The following is an 18,990-nucleotide window of genomic DNA, read 5'->3' as shown; positions in this document are numbered from 1 at the left end:
AAAGAAAGAAAGAAAGAAAGAAAGAAAGAAAGAAAGAAAGAAAGAAAATACTTTGTTTATAGGATATACACAGAGGGCCTGAAGAGAGTCTTTCCCATCATGGCAGCCAGGGACTGAACCTGGAGAGCAAGCATATCTGCCATGGTCATGACTCTTAATGTAAGCTTCAGTAAAATCTTTATAACATGAGGCCAGCTGGACAGTTTAATGGACAAGATTAGGAATTAACTTTGTTGATATGAAAACTTTATTTTCATAACCACAGGGCATGTTTCTTTTTAAAAAATTGCCATCAAGTAGTATTAGTAAATATCATATATACACACAAATTGCACACACACACATGCATGTACACAAATGTACACATACACAGAACTGACATCCAAGTAGAAGGAACTTGGTCAAAATAAGTTCAGAATAACTAATAAATAAAATTAATAATAAAACTATAAAATAATTATAATTAAATTTTGGAAATACTTATCTGAATATATTTTAAGGAAGGATTACTTAAACATCAATACAAAGATATATATAGAAATGATTGATGAATTTACTAATACAAAATTGTTGAAGTTCAGTATGTCAGACATACAAGAAAAATACCAAGAGAGAGAAAACAAATGGGAATGGGAGGCCTTCTCTAAATGATTCAAAATTATCCCAAGACAAAAGTTTCTATGCCCTGCCTAGGACTTTGGGAGGGTTCCTGCAAGTAAGGGCCCCTTAACGCTTAGAACATTGTTTGGCACATAATTACAGTTATATGTGACAGCAATATGATGATGGTGGTGGAGGTGGTGTTGGGGAAGTGAATGATCACTGTGATAATGATGATGACCATGACCATGGTTGTGAGGATATTGATGATGATGATATGTAGGAAGAGGAGGCATAAAAGAAAATTCAGTGGCTACTTAAGATACTGAAATTTTCCTCCCACTTTACCTTCTCTCTGAAATCCCAACTATCATCATTATATCAAGTTATTACATGCATCTTTGGGAGACTATGGTTAATTTAAATGTAAATATGTTTTATTGAAAGTGTTACATATAAATTTATCAACACATTAGTATTGATTTATTTGTGGAAGGGAGGATACAATGGGAGGCCTTGTGAATTAGAAATAAAAATGGAAGTTTTGTAAAAGGAGAAATCAAATAGAATGGAGTTGAGAGAAGGCTCTGGGTTTGTTCTGCAGCTTTTTCAAAGATGGGCAAGTTATTTAACATTACAATGCTCAGATCAGTCCAAAACAGGATAAGATTAAATGGAAAATGTAGGTAAAAGTCCTATTGAGCCTACTGGTGTGCAAAAAATAGAAGCCATCGTTTGTTGCTGTTATTATTGTTGTTATTAGAATTATGGCATAGGGAGATCAACTTTGGAGTGGTGGAGTAAGGATCTCAGTGACCACTTTCCCACAGAAGCAGTGAAACTGGCAAAGTAACTAAAACCAACCATTTTAGAACACCATAAATTAACCAAAGTCACAGAAAAAATGAAAATTGTCTATCAAAGAGAAACTTCTGAATCTCAAAGACAACAGCACCTGTACATGTCAGCTTGGGACTATTCTCTTTCTGCCTCCCTGCCAGCTCAGTAGTATGGTAGTTGTGCAAGATGTGCAGGCTCACAATGAATGGAGAGGTAAGAACTTTATACTAAGAGCATCATCAATATTATGTCAAAACTAGCAGTATTTGAAAATTTTCATTCCCAAAGTGTTGTGGACATTTGATTTGACTCAGAGCTCAGCTCAGCTAAAAAAATAAATTTAAGAAGCCATATCACCAGGGCATCATAGAAAAAAATGGAAATCGTCTGACAATGTTACATCTGCCTAAGTTTGTGATATCAATTAGTGCAAAGAAAAAACCACCCCCACCCAAAAAAATTAAAGCAAGACCTAGATACAGAGAACTTTGAAAAGCTCCAGCAAATTCTTAGAGATCTATAAGAATGTTGTGCACATGTGCAGGGCTGTGTGCATGCCCAGGAAAGACCTAAGAAAGGAGAAAGCCCATTACTCACCTCTGGCTTTGAGGAATTGTGCAAGCAGAAAATTAAAGCTAAGGCTGATGCGTAAACTGTTTAAAGTTTGAAGACGTGCTTTCACACACAGATCTCCTTGGCAGAGGTAGGCAAGGCATTTAAGGAAACATTCTGACTGATCATTGGCTGACCACAAAATTATAATGAACCAAAGGTGAACCCTAGGAGACCAGGCTTGAAAACAACATAAAATCAACAACAACAAAAAGCTAGCAGGGAATTCAGTGGCTACACACTGTGGGGAATACAGATTTACAAATTAACCTGGAAGAGTCATTAAAGAAATAAACAACAAGAAGAAAAACAAGAACAAAACCAAAAATCCAGGAACAACCACCACCTCGAGTGGAGAGAGTGTTCTGATACTGGAGTTGTCACAAGACATTATCTAAAATGTCTGGTTTCCAATGAAAAATTACAAAACCTGCAAAGAAACAGGAAACATCACATACAGAGTAATAAAAACTGTCAATGGAAATAATCCTTGAAATAATAGAATAACCCTTGAAAAATCCCAGATGTTGGATATACTAGACAGAATTTAAGTCTGCTATTCTGCATACATTCAAAGAACTAAAATAAACCAATGTCCAATGAATTAAAGGCAAGGAAAGTCTGACAACTAGGTGTCATTAAATAGAGAATATCTGTAAAAAGACAGAAATAATTGCAATTCTGGAGTTGAAAAGTACAATGACTGAAATTAAAAAGTCACTAGCCAGCTACAAACAACAGATTTGAGGAGACAGAAAAAAATATCAGCAGACTTGAAGATAGACCAGTAAAGATTATCCAGTAAGAGAAACAAAATGAAGACTGAATGGAGAAAAATGTGAGGAAATTCATACACCTGTGGCACATCGTGAAAATTACCACTACACATTTAATGGAAGTCCCAGAGGAGAAGAGCAGAGAAATAAGGCCAAAATTATTGGAAAAAATAACAACCAGAAGAAGTTCAACAAACTCCAATGAACTCAGAGATCCACACCTATCCACAGCAGAGTCAACTTGATGATTTCTCATCAGAAACCATGGAGGTTAGAAGACAGATAACAGCTTCAAAATGTTGAAGGAAAAAGACTGTCAACCAATAATTCTATAACTAGCAAAACTCTTCAAAATGCAGGAAAATCAAAAGATAAGCCATAGAATGGCAGAAAATATTTGTAAAACATATGCCTGATAAAACACCCAAAATATACAGATAACTCTTTTAAGACTCAAGAATATGAAAACAAATAACACAATTAAAAAATGAGCAAAAAATCTGGATATCCCACCAAAGAAGACATATATTGGCCAATAAATCCATGAAAAGATGCTCTATATCATCAATCATTAGGGAAACACAAATTAAACAGCAAGGTACCACTTGACACCCACTATGACTATTACAATTAGAAAGACAGATATTAGCAAATGTTGGAAAGAATATGGAGAAATTGGAACCCTTATACATTGCTGGTAGGATTTTAAGGTATAGCCTTGAAAAACAGTCCAGCAGTTTCTGAAAAATGTTAAATATAGAGTTACCTTATTCCTCAACAATTTCACTCCTATTTACATACCCAAGCAAATTGAAAACTATGTCAGCACAAAATCTCAAGTGTTCTTAACTCTTAAGCAATTAGGTGGGTACTGCTATTTGCTTAGGTAGAGAAATGGAGGAGAAACAAGTCTGGGTTAAGGGAAGGGAACTCTGTTTTGAACAAGATGTAAATCTTTTTAAAGGCTTTCTTAAGGTCTGGGAACCATTTCTTTAAAATATAATCAAGAAAGATAATATCCCAATCTCCTAGTTTCTGTGGGAAGGTAATAGCCTAATTCAGTGGGGGCCTTGCTCCAAGTTGCAAAACTACCTCTCATCATAAAGATATGCAAAGACCTTGTTTATTTAAAAAAGAAAACGCTAAAGTTCATAACAGCATTATTCATAGAAAACATAGAAGTGGACTCAAACTGCCTATCAACTGACAAATGCATAAGCAAAATATGGTATATTCATGTAGTGAATTATTATTCCAATTTTATTATTGGGTAATAAATAAGGATGAAATACTAACAAGGGCTACAATATGAGTGAATGTTGAATACATTACACTAAGTGAAGGACATCAGTTCAAAAGATAACATGTTGTGTGAGCCCATTTATATGAAATGTCCAGAACAGGGAAATCTATAGACAGAAAATATATTAAGGGATGCCAAGAACTGGATGAGACAGGTGATGTGTGCAGTGTGTGCAAGGAAGGGGAATGGGGAGTGACTGCTACTGGGTCTGCAGTTTCATTTTGGGGTGATGAAAATATTCTAAAATCTAATTCTAAAATTACATTGTGATAATAGTTGCACCACTCCGAGAATATACTAAAAACCACTGAACTGTGCATGTGTTATGTATGTGAATTGCACCTCAATAAAGCTGTTTAACAAAACAAATTAAAAGAAAGAATTATAGCATAAAGTACTTTTTCTGATTATGATAGTCTAATAGGAAGATAAAGCAAGCAGGACAGTGGCTTATGACCAAGTAAAATGTCTGGTTACTTCATAGAAATGTCTGGGGCTGAGTCTTAGTGCCTTGATATGAACACTGTCAAGTTAAAAGAGAGCAAGTATCCCAGCAATGGTGACAATAATTTCACAGAACAATACACAATCAGAAAGCAGGGGGCATACCTGTGTTTTATTTTAGTCTTTGAATGAGGGAGCCAAGCTAGCACTGATGGGAAGAAAGGGAAAATACCAGGAAGGCATATTATCTTTAAGAGTTTTACAAACTGATCTTTGCAATGTCTAATTAGAAATTTCCAACCACTTTATTAATATGCTTGTATGTGTGTATCAGTAAGGTGTTTTTCATATTCAGGATGGTAGTGCATATATTTCCTCCTACCACAGTCTTGCCATCAGTGTCTATATTAATCAGTGAAGGGCTAATAATACCAATGCAGTCATGTGTTGAGTGACAACATGGGCTCTAGACCTGCTCTTAGGTGAGGCATGCCCCAGGGAGCAGACCTTGCCATAGAGCCTGGAGACAGGTACTCTAGAAAACAAGCATTGCCCAAGTGGTATTCAGAAGTGGAGATCCAGGAGTTGAGAAGCAGTCACAGGGACAATCTCTGGCTTGGGTCAGGGAGCCCAAGCGGCCCTAGTAATAACACCTGTCCATGACACCTGGCTCTGGGCAGGTTACCACACTAGGCTTAAGGCAGCAGAAACACACCAGCATCTTGCTTCCTGGAGTAATGAATGAATAAGATAAGCACTGGTGTCTAATAATGGTCAAAGTTCACTGATCAGAACTGGAGACTGATGTCAGAGCAGGACTGAGAGTCAGTTGACCTCTGGAATCCTGGAGTGATTGCCTTATTTTTTTTTAATTTTAATTTTAATTGTTATGTTAATCACCATACATTACATCATTAGTTTTTGATATAGTGTTCCATGATTCATTGTTTGTGCATAACACCCAGTGCCCATGCAGAACGTGCCCTCTTTTTTTTAAATTTTTTATTGTTATGTTAATCACCATACATTACATCATTAGTTTTAGATGTAGTATTCCATGATTCTTTGTTTGTGCATAACACCCAGTGCTCCATGCAGAATGTGCCCTCTTTAATACCCATCACCAGGCTAACCCATCCTCCAACCCCCCCCTCCCCTCTAGAACCCTCAGTTTGTTTTTCAGAGTCCATCATCTCTCATGGTTCGTCTCCCCCTCCGATTCCCCCCCTTCATTCTTCTCTTCCTGCTATCTTCTTTTTTTTAACATATAATTTATTATTTGTTTTGGAGGTACAGGTCTGTGATTCAACAGTCTTACACAATTCACAGTGCTCACCATAGCACATACCCTCCCCAATATCTATCACCCAGCCACCCTGTGCCTCCCACCCCCCACCACTGCAGCAACCCTCAGTTTGTTTCCTGAGATTAAGAATTCCTCATATCAGTGAGGTCATATGATACATGTCTTTCTCTGATTGACTTATTTGGAGTGATTGCCTTATTAAATTTGTCTTTCCTGAGATATGAAAGGATGAAGTTCCGGGGAAGGGTGAAGGTGTGATGGGAGTAGGCTAGGTAGTTAGATCTCAGAGTCTGGAAACAAGTTCTGAGCAGCATCTCCACACTTTGAAAGTTGACCACAGCCTATGGTGACTAAAAGTGGCTCTCCAAGGTTAAAGAAATAAAGACAGTAGCCCCCTTATATGCTGTGTCCACACAATGATGAGACTTGTGGCTGGGAACATCTTGCTGATGAAGATCTGCAGCAAGAACTCTGGGTTGAGTGGCCTTTACCCATTAATTTTTGAGTTTTAGGGTCTTTGAGGAAATTTTTGAGAACAAGAACAAATATGGCCTAAAATTTTAACTTCTGTTAAATGATCAGAATGATAATTTTGACTTTTATATTTTATAAACCTATGTCTTCAAGTGTTAATATTTATTCTGTATTTTCAGATGGCTACCCCAAAGAAGAGATGATTTACAGATGGAGAAAAAATTCAGTTGAGGCAGCTGATCAGAAATCCTGGAGGCTTTATCAGTTTGACTTTATGGGCCTCAGAAACACGACAGAAATTGTAACAACATCTGCAGGTAGGAATTAATTTAAGGAAGCATAACTATCAAAAAAAAATCTGACTTTTTTCCTCTGATGCCTGAGGCATAATCATGCCTTTAATGTAGAATTACATCATGTGTATATTTTAACTAATTATATTAAGGCAATTATATACCTCAGTGATAATTGAGACAAAACAACTGATTCAATAGTGAAAATATTTTTTTTAAGATTTTATTTATGTATTTGAGAAAGAGAATGAGAGAGAGAGAGCATGAGATGGGGGAGGGTCAGAGGGAGAAGCAGACTCCCTGCTGAGCAGGGAGCCTGATGCGGGACTCGATCCCAGGACTCCAGGATCATGACCTGAGCCAAAGGCAGTAGTTTAACCAACTGAGCCACCCAAGTGCCCCAGTGAAAATATTTTTTAATGTTTTATTGGGATGGAAAAAGGATTGTGAGAATTGTCTCATATTTTTTAATCAATATTGTTTGCAACATGTCTACAAACTTAACTAGGATTCCCACTATTGACCATATTTACATAAACTGATTTTACTAATGATGAGAGTTCTACAGCTTTCCACATACATATTAAGAATAAAATATTATTGAGAATCTACACATAAAAGAAGCTGCTGTGAAATGTCCTTTGAGTTTTAATTTCTAGCTTCTTCCTTTCCTTTACTCTAAACCTTATTTTGAGCTTTATATTTCTTTTCCAACATATTGAACACAATAATTAACCACCAATTTGATTTTATTAAGTGACCATTATATGCATAGTATAAAGTATGTAATTAGATAAAAAGAGATGTTCCCTCTCCTTTAGAAAATAAGCAAAAAATATATTCTAAAGAAATTAATCTATATTAAAATAATTAAACTCACTTGCTTCTAGCTAATCAGAAGCTCTTTGAAGATGGGAGTGAGATGTATGGATTTTCACTCTTCATTTCTAAACTTCTTATGGGCCCAAGGTGGTCAGCACCCTTCCATGTCTGTCTTTAGCAGCCCAGAATGCTTTTTATCTTATTTCCCCGGTGGAAAACCCTGGAGAAATCTTTACAGTCACTGTTTTGCACACTCCCTCAGTTCCCTTTCCTCTTTTCTTGCACACACCCAACCATAGTGAAATCCAGAACTCCAACCATAGTGAAATCCAGAACTCCACTCACTCCATACCACAACCAAGCAGCATTATGGGGGGGAGGAGGGAATAATAATAAATAAAGCACATTATTTCCATAACTGCTGTCTTTTGAAGTTGTTGTCCATGAATTTCAAGAGAGTTTTAAGGTTATAGTATCATAGTATGTGCTGGTTCAGTGTTTCTCAATCTTTTATTCATTATCACCTCTCCTAAGGAGTCTTTTTAGGTATTTTTAATTGCCTCCCTTATAAATATTGATACTACAAATATGCTTGTATATCTTTTCATATATTATGGCCTTTTGGAGGGCTACACATAGCAATATCAATGATTTATCACCTCTCCCCCCAAAAAAGAATTTTCACTCCCATAGGAATAATATCACCTCCATTAAAATGCAAACTCTAGTCTGTTTATTCTTTCACTTTCCTAGATGGGGTTCCTATTTTGTTCTTGGTCCCAACTTCTGACAGCAACACCTTCTTTATTTTCCACCAGTGATCTTGTTCCTCACTGTTCCTAGAATCTTGAGGAAATTAGACAATGTCCAACATCTTTGCCCACCTATTGCAACTACTCCCTCATAGTGTTGCAGATGAGCTCCCATTGCTTATCCACATGTACACCAGATCCTGTTCTTTCCCCTACACAAGAGATTGCTCCAGCACATCTCCCTCTTACTCACACCATTTTTTTTTTACTCTCTACTCCAGTAGAGAGTAAAGTTGTTACTATCATCTACTTAAAAATAGGCTTTTATTTCACTAACATATTTTTTTTTAGTTGTTTCAGTTAGGTCTCCAGCATGCAATAAGTGACCCACACAAACTGGGTTATTAGAAGAAGTTAATGAAGGGAAGAAACTATGTACAATCTTGCTGGCATGGCTTAGGACTTACTGCAATAAGGCATTGTGGTAGGCGGAAAAATGGCTCCCAAAGATTTCCATTTTCTAATTCCCAGAACCTGTGAGTACATCGTGTTACATGATAAAGGAGAGTTAAGGTAGCAGATGGAATTAAGGTTGGTAGTCAGCTGACTTTCAGATGGAGAGGTATTCTGGATTATTGAGGTGGGTTCAGTGTGGAAGAGGGAAGCAGAAGAAGAGAGTCAGAAGGAAATGTGACTGTGGAAGAAACTCAAAGAGAAGTGCAACTTTGCTGGATTTGAAGATGGAGGAAGGGGCCACCAAGCCTAGGCAAGTGGGTAGTTGTAGAAGCTGGAAAGAGCAAGGAAATTAATTCTAGAACCTCTAGAAGGGACTATGGCCCTACTGATACCTTAATTTTAGCCAAACAAGATATGTGTCAGACTTCTAACCTGAAGAACTGTAACATAACAAAGTTTTATGTTTCAAGCCACTGTTTGTGATCATTTGTTACAATAGCAATAGGAAACTAATATAGACATATTGCAGTAATCTCAAACTAGTGGTATTGGGAAGCTTTTACCACTTAGCTAAAGAGGCAAGAAGTGGGGGGGTGCCTGGGTGGCTCAGATGGTTAAGCGTCTGCCTTCGGCTCAGGTCATGATCCCAGGGTCCTAGGATTGAGTCCTACATCAGGATCCCTGCTCAGCGGGGAGTCTGCTTCTCCCTCTGCCTCTCTGTCTCTCTCTGTCTCTCATGAATAAATTTTTTAAAAATTTTAAAAAAAGAGGCAAGAAGTGGGAATGGTTACTGGAATCTGGAGAAATAGTAGAAGTGAGAGGGCTGCATGACAGCTGGTGTCACTTTCAGCAGAGAATCCAGCCAACCTGCAGCACGGAGGCAGGAAAGAAGCCTAAGGATACATGGCTTAACCTCTTTACCTCACATTATCTGTTCCTTCTCCCCAGTGGCCAGAAGCCGAGGCTCAGGGAACTTATATGGTGTGCCCCAAGCAGAAGCTTCCTAGGCATAAAGCAGGTAAAAAAGAGTAGAAAGTAGGTATGGAGGGGCAACAGAAGGTGCCCAACACAATGTTATTCCAATCCTCTTTCCTCCATAATAAAATTCCTTATTTGTGCCCTTCACAGCAAACTCTTCTAAAGAGTCATTGGATCTCACTGACCCAGTACCTCCATGCCATTCTCTTGAGCCCACCCCAGCCAGGCTTCCCTTTTCACTCCTCCACCAGCACTGTTCTTAGGAAGGTCACCAGTGACTCTACAATGCTAAACCTTCTTTCACCATGACTCCTCTTCCTTTGGCTCTCAGGATACTCCTCACTTGGTCCTCCTCCTCCTGATGTTTCTTCTGCATTTTTGTGTTGGACCTCCATCTTCTCCACCTTCTATTCATTTGTGAGTGCCCCAGAACTCTGTTTTCTATCTATACTCACTCCTTTGTGAGTCTCATCCAGGCTTCTGTGGTAATAACTCCAAAATGTATATCTCCAGCTCCTAGATCAAACATCTCATAAATTCCAGCCTCATAGACCCAAACGCTTGTTCATGATCTCCTCTGGGATGTCTTGGAGACTATTTCTACTTAGCATGTCCCAAACTCATGCTCACAGGCAATTCCACCTGTAGTCTTTCCCTACCAGATAGTGGCCCCTCCATCCTTTCATTTTCTCAGGCCCAAACTCCAGGATCATCAACTCTTCCCTCTTTTATACATTAAATCCAAAATATCAGCAAATGCTTTTGATTATATCATCAAAACATTCTAAATATGATGGCTTCTACCAATTCCATTGCTACTATCCTGATTTGAGTCATCATCCATCCCTTTCCTCAGTTATAGCATTAGCCCCTTATTTACCTCTTTTTTTAAAGGTTTTATTTATTTATTTGAGAGAGAGAATGAGAGAGAGAGAGAGAGCACATGAGAGGGGGGAGGGTCAGAGGGAGAAGCAGACTCCCTGCTGAGCAGGGAGCCTGATGTGGGACTCGATCCCAGGACTCCAGTATCATGACCTGAGCCAAAGGCAGTCCTTCAACCAACTGAGCTACCCAGGCGCCCTTATTTACCTCTTTGATTCTAGACTTGCCTACCTAAGGGCTACAACAAAGTGATATTTCATTATTGAAGTCAACATTTCTCTGCTCAAAACTGTTTCATGACTCCGCTTCTTGCTTAGAGTAAATGTCAGTCTTTATGATGGCCTACCAAACCCTACATGATCTACCTCCTGATGGCCTGCCCCCCACATCTCACCCAAGCACTCTTTCTGACTGCTCCCACTGTATCAAGCGTGTTCTCACCATTTGACTTTTGACTGATGGTTCTATGCTTAGATACCTTTCATTAGGGTGTCTGCATGACTAACTCCCTATGTTTTGTAAGTCTGTGCTCAAAAATCATCTTCTCATTGAATCCTACCCTATGAGCAATCTCTGCCTTTACTAGTTGATATAATCTATCATATAATTTATGTATTTATTATGTTTATCTTATTTTGCTGTGTTACATGAAGGGGTTATTATCTATGTTGTTAACTAATTATATGGAACATGTAGACTATGCTTGGCTCCTAGTGATACTCTCCTAAATAAAGTATAAAGGAAAATATTTGAGTCAAGGAGATAAGTTAGGAGGAATTTGTGAGTCTAGACGAGAAATCATGAGTGTTGACTCAGAAAGAGGCAATACAAAGGAAAAGTATTATATTTAAAAGACTTTCTGTCAGTAAAATGAACAAGTCTAGTAAGTGATGTATATATGAGATAAGACACATACATTAAAAACAAAGGGGAATGAAGTAAGGCATATAGGGGCAATATGTGATCACATTGGTCAAACAGGATTGGACATGTGTTGGAGGGAATCGTGAGGCTGACTCAGATATTCTGGAGGAAAATTCTCATTAAGAGTCCCCAATGGCAGATATGACTCCAAATCTAGTAGGCTTATCTGTGAAATGGGGGCTGAACAAGTTGATGCCCATGTTTCTGTAGTAGAATCATGCTGGAGAGGTGTCTATAACTAGTCACAACCAGAGGATGATACCCATAAGAACAGATCTAAATCAAGTAGCTTCTGGAATAATGCCTGCCTGAGATTGGATCCCTCCCTGATTGTCCCAGCCTGTGAAGTTCTTTGCCTGAAGGGAATACAGCTGTTGGATTTCACCTGCACTTTCAGAGAGATTCCTGAAATCTTTCCTTGGTGCAATATTAATTCTGGCATCTGGCTGTAAGACTGTGAGTAAAACATTTTCCCCAAAGATCTGTAAAGTAGTTTGGTAATTGGGCGATCTCAGATACAGCACAATGAGCTGGATGACCTTGACTGTAATAATGCCAGCTAATATATAATATGCCAGTTATTATTTTAAATGTTTTGTATGAATTAACTCATTTAGACTTCACAATGCCCACACATTATTACTGTTAGGGAACCCAACACTCATCAGGATAAAGTAATGTGCCTAAAGCAAGTTATTGGTGGAACTGGAGTACTTCAAAGCCCATACGAATTACTCTGCCATAGAACTCAAGACAAAATTTATGGATATGGGATGATTTAACACAATCATAAGAGGTGTTAAATATAGGCAAATTGATTTTTCTGTTAAAATATTGTGATAGAAAACTCTAAAATATTTAGGAAGTGGTGGAAATGTTCATGAGCTGATTTCTTGAATATTTTTATACAAATTTTGCTATGCCCTTAAAAGTATTTTCAACTACTATTCTTAGATTCAATCATCTATTAACTCTTTTAGTTGCAAAAGGGTTCCTGGAGAAACTAAAATGTGCTGGACACTGCTTGATCTTAAGGAGTCTTCAGGCTAGCAATGACCATAAGGATTTAGAATTTAGTGAGAGATGTGTCAATATAAATAAATGTGTTCCAGCAACTGCTGCAGGAGCACAGAGGTGAAGGAAGAGCTTATTGCTGGCATTTCACATGTGGCCAGGTGTCTCAGTATCTCCCCACCATTTTCCTTTTTTTTTTTTTTTTTAGGTTTTATTTATTTATTTGACAGAGAGAGACACAGCTAGAGAGGAAACACAAGCTGGGGGACTGGGATAAGGAGAAGCAGGCTTCCCGCGGAGTATGGAGCCCAATGCAGGGCCCAATCCCAAGACCCTGAGATCATGACCTGAGCCGAAGGCAGATGCTTAATGACTGAGCCACCCAGGCGCCCCTCTCCCCACCATTTTCTATGGGTCACCAGTATAGTACAAAATACCAACATCAGTGTTAGTGAAAGTGTTTCCTAACTGCAGCAATAAATTAGGAAACACGGAAACACTGCATATTGCATTCTCTTCCTGAAGATGTCCAATATGTCTAAACACAAAGGAGAATTGTTTTAAATAAATTAGTCTGTGTATAATCCTGCACTTTTCAGATGCATTATACCATAAAATACTTTTTTTTTTTTCATGGAATATCCAACAACTTCCTGGATAGCATTATTAGTTGGCAAAACATCACATAGGGTATTTCATTTGTGTATAATAATATTGTTTTTTTGGTTGAGTACTAAATGTCATCACTGAGGGAAAGGTTGAGTACTAAATGTCATCACTGAGGGAAAAATGCAAAAAAAAAAAAAAAAAGATAGCCTCACAAAATCAACATACTAGTCAATAATTGAGCTTTTTCCTTGGACAAATATGGAATATTTACATGTGCCGCTCACATGTATTCTGAGAGAGGAAAAGAAGAAATGCTTTCTGCCACAGAGAAGCTTGCAGATTTCTCATTTAAATTTTTATCATGGAGAATACTAATTTCCTCAAGTGAGATTATTTATTTTTACCAATACTGTGGCCCATAAGAAAATTAGAATAAATCTGAGTTCACACTTTTAAAAAGTTTTGTAACCATAGTCAATCTTTTGTATAATTACATTATTACAAGAACACTCTTTACATGTAAAAATATTCCAATTCATATGTTTACTAATTGATAATCTTACTTGCACTTTTAGCCATTGATGAGCATTAATCACAGCATCAATACAATCCTCAGAGATTGTTGCTGATTATTGGCAGAATCCAGATTATGTGAACCAGGAAATCAATTCATTAGTAGAATGAGTGTTTACAAAATAAGATAAAAAATAGTTCTCTTAGGTATTTTTTTTTTAATTTGGCAATCACATTCTTGTGTTGTAGTGTCTCCAAGTATGAAAACAAAAGCAAAACCAAACAAAAAATCTGCTCCTGTAGAAGTTTATCTACTGATCAAAAATATTAGGTTTTTATACTCTTTAAGAGTATGTTGATAATTCAGGTGGGTTTCATGTTATTCAGTGTCTCCTCACACTATTCTTAGTTTCACATCAACTTTCTAAGATCCCCAGAATGGTCTTACAAATATACATTGCAGTCCGGGGAGAGTTCTGACCTGATACCCCACTTCCTACTGAGGGAATTCCCAGGTGGCATATTCTTCTTTGTGTAGAAACTCAAGGTTATTGGGATTCATATCCAACGTAATGAATATGAAAAGGAGTTACTATGAGCCCCTCAAAGTCCTAAAGCAGCATCATGACAAGTGTCCAGCTTTGCTGCACTGATCAGCTTCTTCATAATTTTTTTTAAAGATAGATGATAGATAGGTAGATAGGTAGATTGATTGATTGATATATTATAACCACTCATTTATTCATTACTCTAACACCCAATTTGAGGAGAGAAATTTAAACCTTTATTTACAATTAAGGCTTGCAAGAAACTGCAGCAGGGATAAATGGGAAGGAACTTTTCTCATATATAAAAAACTTTTCTCATATGCAAAATTTTTATGGACTGAAGATAATGTGAGATGGGTGTGTGGTAGCTAGAACCCCCAAGGATGAGAAAACATGCTGTACCTGCCCACCACAGTGTGCTGCTTTGTATGTGTTTTTCTGGCCAAATCCAGCATGAGTTTAAGTGTCAACAATTAAGACAGTTTAATGAATATTCATGAAACACAGTTGTGTGGCTAAGTGTGTCTGGAATTTTGCAACATGGAGGATCACTCACAGTGCTCTGATGGCATTTTAGTGGATCCCTGTTAGATGAATGTCTTTTTATATACAAATGTCATTTCTTGTTTTCAATCTCCTATCTCAAAATAATGATGACAATAATATAGAATTACACATCTCTTTTATCCAAGAAGATTAAGGCATTTGGAGCATTATCTATCTAACTGGTTCCCAGAATCATTGTGAAGTTTGAAGAGGATGGATATTATTATTCCATGTTTTTAAATATGTATAAATAAATCTATGGAACTTATCTGTGAAATAGAAAAACATTGCAAAACCTCTCAATCATAAGGTCAGGTGTCCAGTCTCTAGGTGTGTTGCCAACACCAGGTACTTTGAGGTGGACTGTCTTCATTATTGCCTCACATCATCACAGAACCTATGTAAGCACAATCTTCACTAACCCCAACATCCTTTAGGTGTGACTCTGGACAGCCACTTTTATCTGACTGGTCCTACTTTTCTCTGTTAACAAGAATATAAAAAATATTATTTATATTGCTCTCAGACTTTGATATAAAATAATAAATATGCTTATCTAAATTTTGCAAACACCATTTCAGAGCATGAGTGACTGTATTTGTTTCCTGGGGCTGTGGTAACAGTAGCATGGAATGGTTGTTCACAGTTCTAGAGGTGATAAGTCCAAATTCAAGGTGTCACCAGGGTTCCTTCTGAGGACTGTAAAGGATCTGTCCTAGCCAACCCCCCTCCCCCCGGCTTGTAAATGACATTGTCTCTGTGTCTTCATGTCATCTTCACTCTGTGCATGTCTGCCTCTGTGTTCAAATTTCCCCTTTCATATAAGAATACCAGTCATATTGGATCAGAAGTCCACCCTACTCCAGTTTGACCTCATCTTAACTAACTACATCTGCAATGACTGTATTTCCAAGTAAGGTCACATTCTGAGGTACTGTGTGTTAGGAGTATAATACCTTTTGGGGGACACAATTCAACCCATAACAGTAACCTAGAAAGTATCACATACTATGAGGATTTGTGTTTCAATTGTATTTGGAAATGAGATTTTCTCTTTGTCCCAAACACATTCTTTATACTTGGATTCCCTTAAGGATAAGTGTTCCCTCCCAGTGGACTGTTTGCATTGACTGTGAAGAAAATAGGCCATGGGCCAGCACTGCTAGCATGTATATGACCTGTTAATGGGCAGCCTTTGCATCACCTAGTAGGTGGTCAGAAATTGTGATTCCTGGGCCTCACCCCAAACCTTTTAGATCAGAACCTTTTGGGAAGGATCCCAGGACTCTACATTTCATACCCCGCCCCCCCCCCCAAGTGATTCTGATGATACTGAAGGTTGGCATGCACTGGGTGGACCAGACTAGATTATAGCTGGTGGATAAAAATTGCATTCCTGTGACAGCAAAGCCAGTGAAGAATAATCTACTATGATTTCTGACTGACTCAACAGTGTGCTGTATTTCTTATGTTACTGATGTTTTTGAACATTCTTTGTATAGTGTTTATGCCTTCTTCAGCTATTCCTGAGGATGGTTGCAGAAAATATTTTCCTTTGTATTAGCCAAATGCCACCTTGCAAAATTAAAATCAGAAACTTTATATCTAGAATGGATAAAGAAGATGTGGTATATATATGCAATGGAATATTATGCAACCATCAAAAGGAATGATATCTTGCCATTTGCAATGATGTGGATGAAACTGGAGGGTATTATGCTGAGCGAAATAAGTCAATCAGAGAAAGACATGTATCATATGATCTCACCTATACAAGGAATTCTTAATCTCAGGAAACAAACTGAGGATTGCTGGAGTGGTGGGGGGTGGGAGGGATGGGTGGCTAGGTGATAGACTTTGGGGAGGGTATGTGCTCTGGTGAGTGCTGTGAATTGTGTAAGACTGATGAATCACAGACCTGTACTTCTGAAACAAATAATACATTATATGTTAAAAAAAAAAAAGAAGAAGAAGAAGAAGACAGTAGGAAGGGAAAAATGAAGGGGGGGAGATCGGAGGGGGAGACAAACCATGAGAGACTATGGACTCTGAGAAACAAACTGAGCATTCTAGAGGGGAGGAGGGTAGGGGGATGGGTTAGCCTGGTGAGGGGTATTAAAGAGGGAGCATACTGAATGGAGCACTGGGTGTTATACACAAACAATGAATCATGGAACACTACAGCAAAAAAAAGAAACTTTATATCTAAATACATAAAGTCTACCAATTATAATAAGAAATATATCTACAGACATACCTCATAGATATTGCTGGTTTGGTTCTAGACCACCACAATAAAGCAAATATCATAAATTTTTGGGTTTCTCAGCGCATATAAAAGTTATGTTTATACTGTACTATAGTCTATTAAGTGTGGGGTAGCAGTGTGTTTAAGAAAATAATGTACAGGGCGCCTGGGTGGCTCAGTTGGTTAAGCGACTGCCTTCGGCTCAGGTCATGATCCTGGAGTCCCAGGATTGAGTCCCGCATCGGGCTCCTTGCTCAGCAGGGAGTTTGCTTCTCCCTCTGACCCTCCCCCCCTCATGCTCTCTCTCTCTATCTCATTCTCTCTCAAATAAATAAATAAAATCTTTTAAAAAAAAAGAAAATAATGTACATATCTTAATTTTAAAAATATGTTATTGCCAAAAAATGCTGTCATCTGAGCTTTCAGCAAGTCATAATCTTTTTGTGGTGGAAGGTCATACCTTGATGTTGATGACTGCTGACTGACCAGGGTGGTAATTGCTGAAGGTTGGGTGGCTGTGGCAATTTCTTAAAACAAGAAAACAATGAATTTTGCCACATCAATTGACTCTTCCTTTCACAAACAATTTCTCTGCAGCATGTGACGCCTTTTGATAACGTATTTTCCACAATAGAATGCCTTTGAAAATTGAAGTCAATCCTCTAAAAACCCTGTCACTATTTTATCAACTAAGTGTATGTAACATCCTAAATCTTTTGTTGTCATTTCATCAATCTTCACAGCATCTTTCTTGGGAGTAGATTCCATCTCAAGAAAACCACTTTTCCCTTGCTCATCCACAAGAAGCAACTCCTCATCCATTAAAATTTTATCATAAGATTGTAGCAATTCAGTCATATCCTCAGCCTCCACTTCTAATTCTAGTTCTCTTACAATTTCCTCTACATCTGCAGTTACTTCCTCCACTGAAGTCTTGAACCCCTCAAAGTCATCCAAGAGGGTCAGAATCAACTTCTTCCAAACTCTTGTTCATGTTGATATTTTGACCTCTTCCCATGAATCACTCATGTTCTTAATTTAAGGCATCTAGAATGGTGAATCCCTTCCATAATGTTTTTAAGTGACTTTGCCCAGAACCATTAGAGAAATCATTATTTATGGTAGCTATAGCCTATGAAATTTATTTCTTAAATAATAAGACTTGAGAGTTGAAATGACTCCTTGAGCCATGGGCTGCACAATGGATGTTACATTAGTAAACATGAAAACAATACTAATTTCATACATCTCTATCAGAGCTCTTGGGTGACCAGGTGCATTGTCAATGAGCAGTATTATTTTGGAAAAAAATATTTTCTGAGCAGTAGGTCTCCACAGTGAGCTTAAAATATTCATTAACCATTTTGTAAACAGATTGCTATTACCCAGACTTTGTTATTCGATTTATAGAGCACAGGTAGAGTAGATTTAGCATAACTATTTTTCTTTAAAGATACCTATTATTTATTATTTATTTATTTATTTAAGAGCAAGAGAGCAGGGCAAGGAGCAGAGGAGAGGGAGAATCTCAAGCAGACTCGTTGCTGAGTGTGGAGCCCAACATGGGGCTTGATCTCATGACCCCATGATCATGACCTGAGCCCAAATCAAGAGTTGGATATTTAACCAACTGAGCCACCCAGATACCCCTATTTAGCACAATTCCTAGGGGCCCCAAGATTTTTAGAATAGTAAATGTGCATTGGCTTCAACTTAAAATCACCAGCCACATTAGCCTCTAGCAAGAGAGTCAGCCTATCCTTTGAAGCTTTGAAGCCACACATTGACTTCACCTCTCTAGCTATGAAAGTCCTAGACAGTATCATAATCCACTATAAGCCTTTTTCATCTGCATTGAAAATCTATTGCTTAGTGTAGCCACCTTCATCAATTATCTTAGCCAGCTCTTCTGGATAACTTGCTGCAACTTCTGCATCAGCACTTGCTGCTTCACATTGCACTTTTACATTATGGAGATGGTTTCTTTCTCTTATTTTATTTATTTATTTATTTATTATTTATTTATTTATTTATTATTTATTTATTTATT

The 18,990-nt window shown here is 37.7% G+C and overlaps 1 protein-coding gene across 1 annotated transcript in view; it reads left to right on the top strand.

Annotated features, from left to right (window-relative positions):
- The window catches only part of GABRG3 (gamma-aminobutyric acid type A receptor subunit gamma3), a 797,287-nt gene that overhangs the window by 692,809 nt on the left and 85,488 nt on the right, over positions 1–18,990 (top strand). Inside the window, exon 6 of the mRNA XM_035023930.1 lies at positions 6,535–6,672. Coding sequence (XP_034879821.1) covers positions 6,535–6,672 — 138 coding nt within the window. The remainder of the gene's footprint in view (positions 1–6,534; positions 6,673–18,990) is intronic.

Source organism: Mirounga leonina, unplaced genomic scaffold (assembly GCF_011800145.1).
Source record: "Mirounga leonina isolate KUSES-001 unplaced genomic scaffold, KU_Mleo_1.0 Mir_178, whole genome shotgun sequence".
Classification (NCBI taxonomy): domain Eukaryota; kingdom Metazoa; phylum Chordata; class Mammalia; order Carnivora; family Phocidae; genus Mirounga; species Mirounga leonina.
The sequence above is the reverse complement of the archived record's forward strand: the minus strand, read 5'-3'. Positions and strand labels throughout refer to the sequence as shown.